Source organism: Falco biarmicus, chromosome 4, assembly GCF_023638135.1.
Source record: "Falco biarmicus isolate bFalBia1 chromosome 4, bFalBia1.pri, whole genome shotgun sequence".
In the NCBI taxonomy this organism is placed as follows: Eukaryota; Metazoa; Chordata; class Aves; order Falconiformes; family Falconidae; genus Falco; species Falco biarmicus.
The window spans coordinates 17,455,697-17,471,479 of NC_079291.1; the positions used below are offsets into that span (position 1 = coordinate 17,455,697).

Genomic DNA, 15,783 nt, shown 5'->3' on the forward strand with positions numbered 1-15,783 from the left:
AAACCCCAACATCACTGAGGTGTAAGAGGAATTAGACTGGGAGAAAACAAAGTCTTCACTTGGGTTCCTTCCTTCACGAGGAGGAAAAAAATAAAAAGGAAAAAATTGGCGAAAAAGCTTTCCAACGGTTCTGTTTTCTGGCTTTTGTCTAGTGTGGTACAGCTTGTAACTAGGTTAACCGGATCTTGAAGGAACTTAAAGACCGTTTGAGGCTAAGCTTAAATCTTAGTTAAGGTTATACCTATTCTGTAGAAATGACCCTCAGTTTTCTGGGTCCTTGGAGTCTCAGACAAAGTGAGAGAGAACACACAGCACAAGGGAAACGTAATACACAATGTTACACACCTGAATATGAAAGGAACTGCTTCTCCCAATTCACGTTTTGTCAACTTTAGCTTCAGAAAAATGTTTTAGCATTATTGAACATTCATATTTCATTGTAAAATGACCCTTTCTGAGGAGCAGAAAGAAACCATTTGCCAGAAGGCGGCATTTCTGTTGGAGAAACTCCAACAAACCAAGAGGTTGAAAGGAAAATATCTTTTCATGCTTGATTATACAAAATACAGTCAAGGCTTTTTTTTATACTTAAGAGAAAATACAAGTTTTTGAGATATGTGCTGTAGCTAGATTTTTCAAATGAAATGAATAGTAGTGAAATGGTAACAGTATTGTTAATATCAGTTTTCAGAGTTAATATTCGCTGAGGTGGATGAAGTAATTCATATCCATCCAAGCTTTTGTTTCAGAGAGTGATTGCAGGCACTTCCACTCTGTATAGCGTTCCAATTAATGTTTTCTAAATTATAGTCATAATCATAAGGACTAGAAACTATAATTTTTCAAAAAAGTGTGCAGATACGACAGCATGAGGAGAAATTCTGTCTCTTATTTTAACAATTTTAAATAAGAAGTTTTGTTACTTTTTTTATATTTATTAAAGCAGAAATAACTTCACAAAACTTCAGGAGTATAATTGCCTCTTTTGGAGCTTTTTTTTTTTTTCCCCAGCATCTCAGTTTTGACAGTTTTCCATTAATTCAGCTAGAACTTACATCTATCCTTCATTCTTTTTCTCCTTTCTCAGTAAGCCTAGTTACTGGAGCAGTTTCATGACAACCTAAAAATTCCCCAGTTCCAGGCACAGATACACAAGGCTCTGCACCCAAGTATCATTCCATGGTAATTGTGGTACTAATGTTTTGCTTCTTGTCTCTGATAGAAGACTGATTACTCTTGCCAGCCCTACACACAGTTGGGCGTTTCTAGAGAGGACAGTAACTCCTCATCACATCTGTCTAATTAGGCTGATTGGTTCATAGCTGTGAGCCAACCTGATTGAGAGGTGTGCTTGGCTCATTGTCTTTATTTCTAACTGCTTTTGCCTTGCATGAAATGAACCTTCACTGAGGCTCTTTTTGAGCTGCTTTTCCATTTAGAAGCAAAGTGCATGACCAATGTAATGCTGAAGAAGTAAAACCTGTCCTGCTGCCATGATGTGGGTAAGCCACGCCACTAACACGCTGGGGTCTGAGTTCTAAGTTGTAGCTTGCGTTGAGAGAAAAAATGGTTGGGGGTTTCACAGATTAAGAATTTGAAAGGACCTTCACATAACGGTGATCTGTACATAGGGATTAGTGCACATTGATTAATCTGATTTTCCATTTAGTTTGGCCATCCCAGATTACCTTCTACAGTGCAGACTTAAAGCATAAACAAAAGACCTGAGAGGACTGTGCTTGTTTCAGAGGCTGTGAGGCTACAGCAATGTGGTTCTGGGTCCCAGATCTTGCAGCCCTTTTATAATTCAGTGATCCCATTCAATTCTCCTCTGGAACTGAGACATTTGCTTAGCACCGTTGACCTCAGAAATGCAGCTTCCAGTGTTGCATAAGACAGATTTTGTATGAGCAGCAGCATGAAGACACGTGAGGAGGGTGCACTGGATAAGTTACATTGGAGCAACAAGAAGGGTTGTTGGAATGAGCTGTCTGACTCCTGGACTGTGAAATCAAGAGGGAACTAGGGAAAAGGAGGAGGCTGCATGGTGTAAAGCAAAATTCAGATGTTGGTTTGTCTTTCAAATCCCAAACTTTGAGATGTTTAGATTAACAAGATTTATTCACTCCATAGTGGTGGTCCAGGAGCTAATTCTCTGCTAGCTATAATTCTTGTAATCAAAACAATTAGTACAACACATCATGCCCAGAAAAGCATTTGCAGCATTCACATATATATCTATATAAATGGATTTTGAACTCTGCTGGACATATGATTACTCTACTCACAAAGAAAATTTAGCTCTTACATTACAGCCTTAAAATTATCCATTGACTTTGATAAGCAGTCAGAGGAATGCTGTGATAACATTGAATTTAATGTGGGAAAATTGTTTTTTTCATTGATCCTTGTAAGGAAAATGGCTCTAAGTTTCTGGAAGCATAAAGCTATCAAGTGCTCTACTGAATTCAAGTTGTTCCGGTTAAGGCGCAGTTAATGTAAAGCCCATCAAAATTTGCAGAAATCCTGTTCCTCTAAAAGAGGTGAACCACCTGACAGATTTACATCAAAATCACAGGCATCCATTTTGTGGGCTTCATTTGATTGCATGTGAGAGTGTTTCATAATTCGACACTCTGCTGTGCAAATTTAGAGTGCTGCATTAGCTTTGAAAGCACTGCAGTGAATTCCACCATCCATGTATCTGACCCAGCAAAACCAAACCCCAAGCCACGTTCCTTGTCAAGATCTGAGTTCTTAATATTCTGCTCTTTTACCTTCATTTATTCTTAAGGGACAAAAAAATAAAAATATCAAATTGTTCCATTTTGGAAGACAAGGAAGCTGTTACAGCTGCAGCACTGTGCAACATTTGATCCATTTCCCATTTCAAATATGCATCGGAATGTACAGCTGACTTCCAAGAAGAATTTTACATTCAGAATTAAAAGCTCATTTGAACACAGTATGACCAGTACATTCCCTCCTTTTGTAGAAAGACCGTTGCTGATGAGCTGTTGCCTGGTAAAAGGCTTACTTCAGACACACAACAGGTAAGAAAGCAGAGCATTTCCACAAGCACAGTCCTTCCTCCTTTCATGAGCTTGCATGGCTTGATCAAGCTCTGATGATTCACAGATTTGAAAGGCTTTGTCCATGTCATAACTGGTAAACACTGGAGAGATCTGTCTGAAGAAACAAGTTAAATTATGCACAACTATTCCAATCAAAGGCCACAGTAGAGTGTGGGTGGGAGAGAGCAGTTTGCACTGGTCTACGAGTGAGGGAATGTAGAGATATGCTTGGTGGTTCAGTGAGTAGATAACCTTCGGAGTGTATTACCTAGCATCTTCATGCCAGCACGATTAAGGCATTACAGCTGCAAAGCTGGGCTTAGGAAAGGTTCAACAGTCATAGACAGGATATTTTACATTGATTTAGAATTTCAAAGAGAAAAAACACACCTATTCTTCTTCAGGTTGAACGACAGAGCTTCACTCTAGCATCAAGCCCAAATGGCCAAGGAGTCTGTGGTGGATAGGGATTCATTTCTAATAAGTAGGAAGCAGTTATCCCTCTCGCGGCCACCTAAGGCAGCAGCTAACCAGTCACCAAACCCTAGCTTTCTCCTAAACATGTTCTGAAACCTGCCTGCAGTCCATTCCTGACTCCACGTGGTGTGAACACAGTCACACAGGTTGTGTGTAGACAAATCACGCTATAACTCCGTGCTCTTTCCTTCCCCACCTGGGGAAGAAGCAAAGATTTTCTGGCCACAGCTCAAAGCGGCATGCTCATACACCCTCAGAGCCTGTCACCCCAGAAGCTTTACTGTTGGTGGCTCTACCAGGTGTGTGACGAGTCTTTACTAAAGGCCAAGACACCGGCAGTGCTCTCACTGAGCAGCAATTTGCATCCTCCACCTTGGGAAAACCTAAGCTGGTTACAATGCTTCCTCACCTTACAGCCATGTTTCTCTGTGTCTACCAGTAAATCCCAATAGAGGTTATAGCGTAGTGGAGTAGAAAATAGTAGGTTAAATTTGTTGGAGAGCCCTGACAAACTGTTTGTTAGATAAGATCCCCAGCACCAAAGCTAGCCTTATGGGGAATATATAAATCACTTACATGTCAAGGACTGATAGTGGAATATGAGCTGGTAACTAAGGTGGCTAATTAAAGTAGAAAATCCTTGTTTCCTGAACTAACATTTAATGTTTGAAGGGAATTAATTGGAATCCCTGAGGCTGAAATAAGGACATGGCTTTTAAACTGTGCTGAAATGCGTTGGAATAGTTACACTTCTTTGTGAGACAGACTCTACAGAACAATACAGAAAATAGGAATGTGTGCGCTAAAAACAGGGATTGTCCTTTCTGACTAGGAATGTCTGACAGCTAAGACAAATTGGTTCAGCTTCATAGTTTAAAATAGTGACTGATATTTTGTCAAGTTGCTGCCTCATGGGTAGACTCTTGCAAAATGAGAGTAATGATTCCATTAATTTGTGTCTCTTCTGTGGTCCCAGGTGATATACTTAATATAGTTTCTGTAATTTCACGTTAATACTTATTCCTCCTTTTGGTGCATTCTATAAATTTGCCCTCAGCTCATATTATACCCTCTGGTAGTAAAGAAGTTGCAAGCTGACAATGGAGACTTTAGGCTTGATCTAAAAAAAACTATAAGAGCTACAGAAATGAAACTTCAACATGGATCTTCAGGTGCAACTTAGTTTCTGACTTACCTGCTTTCCAGTGCTGCTTTGTGCTTCTAAATCCATTTGTGTAAATTAACACAGCTCCATAAAGTCAGTTGAGCTATGGCTGCTGAACCCAACTGAATGTCAACCCAGCACCTGGACGTTTCAAAGAATTTTCCCTCTTCTTCCATTCACATTTGTCTCTGCTTACTTGACTTTTTTTTTTTTTTTTTTTTTTTTAAAGTACTAGATTTTTAAAGGAAAAAGGTATGAAGCACAGAGCCCCATGGCATCTTGACCTGTGAGAATGACAAGGTATTCCAGCAAGAAATCTGCTCTTGGCTTGGATAATGCTTCCCAAGAAGCCTGCAGAAAGGTTGGTCCGGTCTTCAGGCTGGGCAACCTCTAGGTGAAAGGTGGAAAGGAGCCTAGTAACACTGTTCATGAGAAGATTTCCTAACTCAGCCGTTTCATTGCTTGAATTAGGTGAAACAAGCCAAACACCTATGTGGCGAAAACTTAAGTTTTCAGGAAGGAATTTCACCTAAACTCTAATTTCTGGGTTATATAACAATCACAATTGATGAGCTTAAATAGTTAACAGAGCAGTTACCGACATTCTTCATGTCTCTACAGCTGTGTGAGCGGTCTTCTCAGAGGTGAAATGAATACTGGTGTAAAACTGTATTTCACAAAGTAATTTTATGTGTTTACAGGGATGCTACTGTCACAGTGAGCAGAAAAGAATGAAAGAAACATCAAAGAAAAAAGTGAACAGGGTAATTTGGTACAGTCAGGTGGTACAGGAGATGTAGGAAAGAGGTAAGCCTTTGAAAGTAATATACCCCAGGAAAAAAAAAAAGCCCACAGTTAAGACCTAGTCAAAGTTGATGCTGATCTCTCAAGTTAATGTTGTCAGGAGTGAAAACTTTGGGGAAGATTGGCTGTATTCCATTTTTTCAGTTCTGTGCTCTTTTAGGAATGTTAATTTTTTTTCTTGGATAATTAGATGTCTGATATTTGATGCATATAAGTAACAGGGGAAATGGTTTGCATGCTGACAGTAATAACACTGTCTGATCTGTTTGCCAGATAACTGTTCTGGCCTGTTTTTTCAGAATCATTTTATTCCCACAAACAACAGCAGGCACACCTGACAACAACCACCTGGATTTCTCTGCAGGGGTGAAATCCTGGGACCTTTTACTGATTTCAGCGGTCCCAGGATTTTGGATGCATCCTCAAAATTTCCCTTTAAGATAATCCTCTTCCAAAATATTTTTTTCTTTTGATAGCTGATTGGGAATGACGCCCCCTTGCCAATAGAATAATAGAACTGAAACTTCATGTGCAAAGCTGTGTTGCTCAGGGAAGTCGCTTTTCAGAATTGGCACAGAAGCTGTTACTGTAATTTTCAAAATGTGCCTCTCTAGGTGGGAGGGAGGTGTGTTCTCCTTAGACTAAAAATCAGGTTTATCTGTCTTCTGTTAACCAAAGTTCAGGACTCTGGTGTCATTCATGTCTTTTAGAAAATTGTTCCTGTCTTTTTTGATAGTCTATTTACCAGCTGCTCAGCAAACAACACCTAACAACAAAGGACTGGGGGAAAACTGGTGGCAGCTGCTTGTTATCATGTACCTTATGCTACTTACAACTTATTTTTTTGCATTGAGATCAGATAAAGTTCTGGTTCAATAGAATAAAGCTTTCAGTCCTGGCTTTTTAAGGAGTAAAAATATGGACGTGAGGTGAGTGAAGCCAGCATCAGATTACTTTTGGTTTTGTTTCTGAGCACAGGATCCAGGAGTAATTTTTAGATGCCTAATAATAACAAGGAAAATAGACCTAAACTGTTTGGGACCAAAGTGGTATTAGGATTTTCAGCTAAGTGCTCAATTATGATACAACATTTCTGTTCAGGTCAAAGGGAGGCAGCTTTCACATCTGTGGAAGAAGAGAAAGGTCCCTGAAATATTTTTGAAAAATCCGATGATGATCTGAGCACAGTGCATTTCAGTTCATGAAGAAATGGGTTTTAACATACATTACAAGCATCCTTATAACTAACTCTATGGGGTGCAATGGGATTAAAAAAAAATATCCCAAAGAAGTCAAAACCTTTACCAACTATCTGCAGGTACGGAACATCATTCATAGCCCTGCACATTCTTTTCTTTTGAATGTGGAAGATAAAAATAGATTTCCTACACAAAGTTCTCATTAGGGGGTCACACAAATACACAGCAGACATTTTGTTCTGAATCAGAGCATTCTCTACACTACTTCTTTTGATGTACGGAATCCTTACTGCAGGGATCTTTCCTTTTACTGACTATTATTGTCTATTATTCAACATGGCAACAATATATGAAGCTATTACTGAGCTAAGCATGCAGCATATTAACATATCTGTATATATTTATAAAACTACTGTTTAGCTTTTTTCTTTTTTTTTATTTCAGTATCATTCTTTAAGCTTTCAGTCTTGAAATTATCATGGTGGATGTTTTTTTTAATTTTTAAAAATATTTTTATACGTCTTCCTCTAGTTTCTAATGATCAATGCAGAAAAACAGAACTTTTTTTTTTATCATAACAGAGTGGGGAGTGGGGGGCAGAGTGGAAAACAAAGAGAAAATTTTGGTGATAATATCTTTGAATACAGCTAAAAAACCCACAAGTTAGATTTACAGTGTCATTGGGATTGAGGCAGGCACATATCCACTTCTAAAAATGATTGCTTGTTTCACTGTGATACCTAAAACAGAAAGCAAAACTAGCTGCTAGATGATGTATAAACTCAAACTAGGACAATACCAAGCCTGAAGAACTCACAGTTTAGATATAAACTTGCTGTGCTTGCAGGTGTGTGTATGTGAGGGCTGGTCACATCCCCTTGGAAAGACAATCTAATCCATTGCATTCCAGCTTGATTATTAGTACCTTCTTTTCCATATTTTTTTATGTATAAGAATTTTTTTTCTGACTGATTCTCTCAAATGTTCTGATCATGTGGACTGCCAAATCTGCTGGATTTCCTTGTATGTGGGATCCCAGAAGAATGTCCCTGTTTGAAACAAACCCTGACATTATGAGATGATTACTATCCCTTCTGCCATAAACTGTTACTTTCTTTAATTGTTGGTCCACTGGATTTACACGCTTAGTTCTGTTAGTTTTGCTTTTGGCTAAATTAAAGCATCCCAGATCTTAGTCCTCCCTACGAATATGTAGTGACTTGCTTTCCTCCCTATTTTCAGCCATCCTGGTGCTCATTGCTCAGCAGTCTTGTCTTTCCTCAGGGTCCGGTAAAAGAGACTAATATGACACAGAAATATTATTGACTACAAAAAGAAAACAGAATTTTAAAATCGTACAGAGTTCTATTAACCGAAATCATCATTCATATAACTTCAAGTGTCTCAGTTATCTCGTCAAAATCTATTTGAACAATTATATGGAAAAATCTACAACATACTTCAGCACCCTGCTTACTCAGAGTCTGAAACCATAGAGTTCAATTATTAGGCATCTGAATTTGAGATCACCCATTCCATCGAAGGTGCAGGAGAGGTCCAGTTCTTATTCTGTCCAGTGTGCAGTCCCTTTCTGCCTGAACACTTCAGGCACTCTGAGGCACCAGAAAGAAATTATAGAGTAGTATTATTGCAGGTGGTATGACTAAGTGATTTTTAATATTTTTTTTCTTAAATCTAATGGAGAATAGAAATACTTACGAACGTAGAAGGTAAAGGCATTCATACTATGGACAATTTTCCCCTCGTTTTTCTTTTATTTTTCTTCTTTTCTGAAAGGTACTTCTAAAAATCTTGACTATCTTTGCTAGTGAAATTGTTTGCTCTTACAGCTGAGCTTGACCCTGTTGAATAAGAGGCAGTGATATGCAGTTACCGAAAGAAGCAGTGACTCCAGAATGCTCTGCGCTGAGATTTCAAATGGAAGTAAGCAATCATATTCTTTGCCATCGCTTTAAGCAACAAAATATAACAACTGCATGCACTTGAGCACTTTAAAAAATGGATGTTACTTCTATGCAGTACTCTGGTTGGAAAGGTTCTCAACTACAATGCTTAGTGCTTTTATCGCTGCTTGTAGATGTAATAGTGAGATCTGGGGTTTTTTCTATGTACATTGACCTGAATCCTTTTTAAAAAGTATTGATTATATTTGATAGGTGCATAGGATAGTGATAGTCTTGTCTTTACCAAGAAGATAAACTTATCTTCCTATTATCATTCTGCACTGGACTCTAAGACTTTTTATTTCTTTAAATAAAATAATACAACTCATTATAGTTAACCTCCTGCAGTGTTTTTAAGGTTTACCTTTCTTTTTTGCTCTGTGAAATTTTACTTCCCATTTTGAACTAGTAACTATGTAGAGAGATAACAACCCAGCTACCATCAATTTCTTTCAAATTTTGCACCTTATTCAAGGAACAAAACCAGTATATTTGCGCTGTAAGATATTCACTTTCCCATCAGATTTATAAAAGGCTGAACATTTATTTTCTTTATTCTTGTTTGAGAGCTGTAATAGATCATTATAATAAGTTACGTAATTTTGGGCAACCCTCATCAGACACACTTCTATTCCAGTTGACACATGCACTAATCTGATAGAGTGGAATGTTAATCTTGATAATGATAATTTCTGATATTTCTGCAAAGCTTTTCATCCTATAGAGTTTGAAGGCATTTGAAAGATCTGCTGCGCATAACTGAGTTCTACCACACCCTGTAGAAAAGCCCCTCTTTACTGACGAAGGTCATTGGCATACTGAGAAATCTTTTTTTCTTCCAAAGCAAAATACAATAGCACAACTGTTGCAGGTCTGTAGTTGACAGTGAGGCTCATTCTGCATTCAGCATGTATGTTTGTACCTAAATACTACAGTGACAGGCAGGCTGTAACTACCTAAGACAGGAAATACTGTGCATGCACAGCCTGTTAAAAATTGGTGCATAGCCATAAGATAAGTGTATGGAGAAAAAAAAAAAATGCATATACATATCCTTGTGTTCACCACCAGTTACACTGGGAATGTGTGCCAGGTCTTATTTTGGATTCTATTTACAGTCTAAGCAAAACTCTGCTCTCGATGCATTTTCATTGACATTAGTTAAGAACTAGCTCATGATGACAGTATTCAATGCCAGAGTGAATGGAGAAGATTGGAATGCGAGACAAATCCAGTAAAGCCCTGTGAGCTGTAATACGTAGCTCACTCGTCAAAAGGCCAGCAACCAAAAAAAGGAATTTAAGGGGTAATTTGGGTCAAGGAAGGTCTAGCAAAGAAAGAGATGACTGAAAGCTCCCTCTTATCAAAAGCTTTTCAGAAAAAAAAGCCCAAGATCTAGTGTGGTGACCCTGTGTGGGACTCTTCTCACCCTGCTCTGGAAAAGGCTGAGGAAAAGAGGTAGGTAGAGCTGGCTGAGATGGTGTGGTTGTATGAGACTTCTGAGTGGTACTGAGAGTCATCAGGAGGAGTCTTAATGACTATCCAGGGAAACAGAAGTGAGGTTAAAGCAGAGTCCAGAAAGCAGAGGAGATGATGTTATTTATCATATTCTTGTTATCTCTTTAAATATTTGGAGTATGGATGCCCTGAAAGGGTTTAGTACATGGCTAAATCACCACTGTGGCAACCCATTGAACAGGTTCAGGGCATTCCTGTTACAGTCATGTTGGACCATGACAGTAAATGGTTATTAAATGGCAGGAATTTATAGGAGCATCTGTGAGTTGCAGGAAATTATGCTCCTGATTCCACAAGCCCCTTCTTTTTATATCGCATTCCTATAAAAAGTGAGAAGGAATCACATTGCCAGCAGAGATGTAAAATCAGGTCAGGACTGTCGCTGGTTATTTAAAGGTATTGCAATGCTTTTGTAAGACTGAACATCATATTACATGCTGTATCTTGGCTAAATTCCATCTTTTATAATTGCATCCTCTTCTCCCCTTATCAAACATTTCTTGCTGTAGCAAGAGGACGCAGCATTCTTCTTTCTCCTAGTCTAGATGTCTGAGTAGTGGTGTTTCAATCTCATCATGATCTCTCTGAAAGACAGATCCAAGGTGCAGTATGATCTTTGCATCACTCCCTGTGGCATTGTTGTGTATGGAGAGAAAAAGAGGGTTTTGAAATTAATGCTCAGGCACAGGTTCCATTTTTCTCCCCACTTAAGAGCAAGTACAAATCTGTTAGTTTGGCTTCCTCCACTGTTACTCTTTTGCTACAGTATAATCACTCCCTGGAGCAGTGGGAGGCTTAACACTTTAAAAACTACTTTGAGATCATTTTAGTCAAAATGCAAACCACCAGTATCCCATTAGTACTGGGAGTACTTTCAGTGCATTGACTTGCTTGTGATTCCAGCTTGATGAGCTCGTGATTTTAGCCCTTAGATGGCATCTTGATAAGCAGAATCCAGGGGGGGTTCATTACTATGTTAGCTGCTCAATGAACTGCCAGATTGGACTGAAAACAAGCAAGGGGTGGGTGACTATAAACAAAAAAACTCCGCCACCTGATACTATTTTAATATAGTTTTCTCTGTGGGTACAGTGTTCGCTGGCGAGAAGTGCCCACAAGCTCGTCCCTTGGAAACACAGGCAGATACTCCACTAAAGCAACGGTCTGGTCTTTGCTGCCTGATAGCCAGCTGTGGGCAATAGTGCGTATTTGATAGGAGAGCCTAGTGAAGATGTCCACCAGTACAGCTGGCCAAATCCACCATGCCAAAAGTAAAATTCCCATCATAAAAGGTACTAGAGGGGTATCCTGTCGCCTGTTTCCACAAAGACAAAATTGGACTGACTAACAAATGAAGCTCTTTCTCACCTGTAACACTCACAAGTTGTACTGAGGGACCTGGGGGAGGCTGATCAAGTTGCACTGCAAGTGCCAGCACTACAACTTTTTTTCCTGTGTCTAATAGTTTTCTGTGGCCCTCAGTCTGCACTCTCTCGGAAATTGGGCTGTCAATGGACTTAACTCCTCTTTCCTTTGAGAGCTCTGTTTTAGTGGCAACCAGCCAGATTCCTCATAGCTTTGTACATTTCTAGAGAGAGGTAGCTGTGGTTTAAACCAGTGCTGTTTATCAGTAGTATCATCTCTATATGCACCCTTAATATCCTTTTTACTCAGGACTCTGGGATGATTTATACACCAGGTAGTGAATAATGATACCTATAGCTCCCTCTTTCCTTTTCACTCCTTATTTTTCTCTAGTAAATACATGGGAGTCTAAACAGGAATAACGCCTTTTGATAAGCATTGATTTCATATATTTCCTTTGGCGAAGTCCAGCTCTACTCATATACCTCTTTTGCAGAAAGGTGCTCAAATATTGCAGAGGAACGTCTGTACCAGGAAAAGAAGGCAAAAGTGTTGCATGGGCCAAAAGCCCTACAGCATCTTGCCACTGGGGAGCTCTACAGCAGGTAGGACTTGGCAGTACAGCAATGTGTATATAGTGCTGGTGTCAGGAACCTCTGGGATGCTCTTACCATGCTGGCTGCAGCCAGAGCTTAGGAAAACCTGCTGGAGCCCCGAAGCAGAGGAATGCTCTGCATCACACCCTGGTCACCTTTGTGTGTGGGGCTAGAGGGCGGGAGAGAGGGCGGACGGACAAAGTGTACCACCCATGCAGTCAGCCTTGGACCACCCAGCAGGAGAATGCTTGGCAGCGACTCCAGGCAATATTCAAGTGCCTTTATATGATGCAACAACTTCAGCTGGGGGCTGAGAATCAGCTCTCATGTTTTATTCATCCAAATTGCCTTTCCCCACTCCAGAAATCTACACTCATCTCTTCACTAGAGAATGTGTTCAATTTCCTCTTGTTTAGCACTGCGCTGCAGTGCTCGGGTTTCCGCCGAGCGCCTTCACTTAGAGACTGAGTGGCGCTAGTCACAAGTCCAACTTCTCAGGAGCGAAGTGTGGGAAAGAGAGGGAGAAGTGGGTTCGTCTAATTCGATGTGTTTGTTTTGTTAAACTGAATATTTGATTTTCAGTAGCCAGCTCCTGTGGAAGGAAAGAAAAAAAATAAGAAATGCAGCTTCTTTTCCTTTTTGCTTTTTTTGGTAAGATTTTAGGTTTGACTCATCTTTCCCAGGCTAATTGTCAAGAAACTGACAAATCAGTCATGGTTGACAAGTGAGTAATTGGGAGAAGAGAGGGAGTGCAGCAGGTGTCGGTACTAATTTGGTAAAACAACAACAACAACAAGAAAAAAAGTGTAGAGAGTGGTATGATAGTCACTTACACAGTCATGACGTTACAAGCTCTCCATACAGAATGTGTGCAGGATTTTACAGCGCTCAGAGCATTAACTATTAACTGGCCGCTCTGGGTCCATTTCAAAGGTCACCTACAAGTTCACCGGAAGAGAACGTTTTTGAGCCTCTTAGCAGGGAAGACCAGTTCACAATGCTGCTGGGGAACTGGACAAAAAATAGTTTCCTGATTCTCACCTGTCACATTGCTGGGCACACAGAACAGTCCTTGCAGGGGTACACCCCATGCCCTGGCCCTGACTTTCCTGTGCTAGGCTGGACTGTCAGGGACAGGTACCTCTGCCAGAGCTGGAGCATTCAGTCGCTGTCACCCTGCCAAGATCTCTGCTGCCCACAGCTGCCCTAATTCTCCCAAACTGTGACTCTGCCCAGTCCCTGCTCATTGCTAAGAGGCTGATTTTACAGTAAAGCCCAAATCTCACTTGCTGAGTAGCAGAAATAAGCTTTGCACCTGGAAAATTCCTCAGGCACTGAAGAGAACAGTCTAAGATGCTGCTGTATTTTAGAAATCAAAGCCTTGGAAATAAATTCTTTACTTACTAGCCCAATCTGCCCCTCTGACCTCTATATTTCCTTGCTTCAATCTCAGTTGTTCACTGACGCTGCCTCAACAGCAACCAGTGTTCCCATTTTGATCTCTGTAACGGTGCTAGTGACTGCAGGCCAAATAATAGGTTCTACTGGCAAACTCCTAAGGTGCACTTTTGCTCTGAAGTAGCTGTGCAAATAGCATTACAGCATTGCATGTTTATTGTCTGCTAAAGATTTCAGTATCTTATATACTCTATTTCAAAGAAATAAAGCTTCCCCCCCCACCCCCAATCTAACTGCCAGTCCTGAAAATTCACCAGGGACTCAAGAAAAGTGGATTTTTTTTTCCTGGCTTCTGCATGGTTACTAAGAATACAGAGGCTGCAGGGCAATTTCTGCTCTGGCTTTCATCTGTATAACCCCTACTATTTTGAAAACTTGCCTTCACTTTCACAAATGAATTCTTTGAGGTATAGGGGACCTGCAAGGCAGGTCCAGGTGGTGGTACCCGCTCCCAGAGCTACAAGGTACTGAAGCTCCTCTCTGACTCAGAGGTCAGCAAATCATCTCCGAACACCTGTATCTCCAGTATAGATCAACTAAGAGACAATTCTTTTCTTCTCACTTTCCAGGATGTAAGTATTGCTCACTGGAAACACGTTTGGGTTGCTTTTCTCTGTTTTCTTTAAATGAAAGAGGCATCTCCACCAGCCATATGGAATGGCTCCTGCTCTGCAAAGCGTGTATCTGGTGGGGAGTGCATCCATTCAACCTTTCACAATACAGATCTTAATTCAGCAGGGAAGTGAGCTGACAGGTGCCTTTGCAGCAGATTTAAATCGGAGGCAAAAACTGGAGCAATATAAAGCAGTCTGAGCCAGCCAGCCAAGTCGTGCTGACCTTCTGCCAGTACTACCGCAGCCCCAAGTGTGACTTTGGGTGCCACATCCTCAGGAATGATGGCGCTGGGAGAAGCCAGCAGGTCCTTCCCAACAGCTGCCTCCGCTCTGTTGCTGTCCATTGGAGTGTTATCACTATGACAACCTACAGGTATAATGATGTGTGTGCTAGCGGGAGCTCCAGCTGACCCTGATTGCATGTGCATGGCTCAGAGCTGGGCTTCCCTGCCTGGGAGGGGAGCAAAGAACACGTGGATCCACAGATGACTCTCCCCTGACTCTGTCCTGCCACTTGCTAGCATGTTTGGGATGTAAGGCAAGGTGGGAGCTTTAGAGACACTGGGTAGCTAGGATTCTAAATAACCTTCTCTAGGACAAGGGAAGGGAAGGCTTGGTTTTCTCCTCTGTTTCTAGATTCCTCCAGGAAAAGGCTTGTAAGAATACAAAGCTGCCTTTCAAACTCTGCCTTCTCTACGCCTGTTAAAAGGTAAAATGCTTCCAAACCTCATGTACACTGCCTGCTTCCCTGTGTGCTATGAGCGTGCGTGCATGCGCGCGTTACTTTCTCTCACTACTATGACAGCACATGCTCCTCCAAGGCTATTCACAGCATTAGAAATACAACTCCTCCCTCCAGTGCCCCGTGTGTGCGTGTGTGTGTGGCTCAGGCTTTCTGCTTCGGCTCACTCCCCTCTGATCGCGGGACTGACGGTCACGACTCTGCTCCACACCTCCGGGCTTCACGCGGAGGGGAGGAAGGTCGGGGGAAACACAGAAGCAGGCGCACAACTGACCTACAGAGCCATCAATAACTTACTTCTCTCGCAGCAGAATTGCACAGGGGAGGGGAGGAAGGAAAGAGGGAGAGGAGAAAGGGGGAGGAGGAGGGGAAGAAAAAAAGAAAATCCAGAGAATTCTAGTCTTACAAATGTAGTGAAACCAAGTGGTTGGAGTTCATTTGCTATAGCAGAGCAGAGAAGAAAGAGGACATTAAATGAAAAAAAGCAAGACGGGTCTGTAGCTTTTTTTCCTGATAGCAGCATTTTAGAGGTAAAATGATTCCTCCGAGCAGCACGACTGAAGTCAGCGTGGATAGTGTGGAGAAAGAGAATGAAGTGGAGAGCACAGAGCAGCCCCCTTCTCCAGCATCAACTACCAGCCAGGAATCAAAGGTACTCAGAGAATGAGATTTTTATTATTACTTTTTTTTACTCTTTGTTTTGAAAAGAGATGTATTGCTTTGATTTTTATTTGGAGACCTGTGCCAGGATCAGTGGTAGAGTGCTATGAGCCACCTCTGATTGCGGTGCCTGTTGTGACACTCCTG

At 41.0% G+C, this 15,783-nt stretch overlaps 1 protein-coding gene and 1 long non-coding RNA gene across 2 annotated transcripts in view; both read left to right on the plus strand.

Moving 5' to 3' along the window:
• The window catches only part of LOC130148899 (uncharacterized), a 35,783-nt gene extending 21,297 nt beyond the window's left edge, over positions 1 to 14,486 (plus strand). Inside the window, exons 2-4 of the long non-coding RNA XR_008821695.1 lie at positions 5,418 to 5,523; positions 8,570 to 8,663; positions 12,063 to 14,486. This is a non-coding gene — a long non-coding RNA (uncharacterized LOC130148899). The remainder of the gene's footprint in view (positions 1 to 5,417; positions 5,524 to 8,569; positions 8,664 to 12,062) is intronic.
• Positions 14,487 to 14,732: 246 nt separating this feature from the next.
• Positions 14,733 to 15,783, plus strand: part of STAC (SH3 and cysteine rich domain) — a 74,825-nt gene continuing 73,774 nt past the window's right edge. The window contains exon 1 of the mRNA XM_056338025.1: positions 14,733 to 15,628. Coding sequence (XP_056194000.1) covers positions 15,512 to 15,628 — 117 coding nt within the window. The 5' untranslated portion in view covers positions 14,733 to 15,511. The remainder of the gene's footprint in view (positions 15,629 to 15,783) is intronic.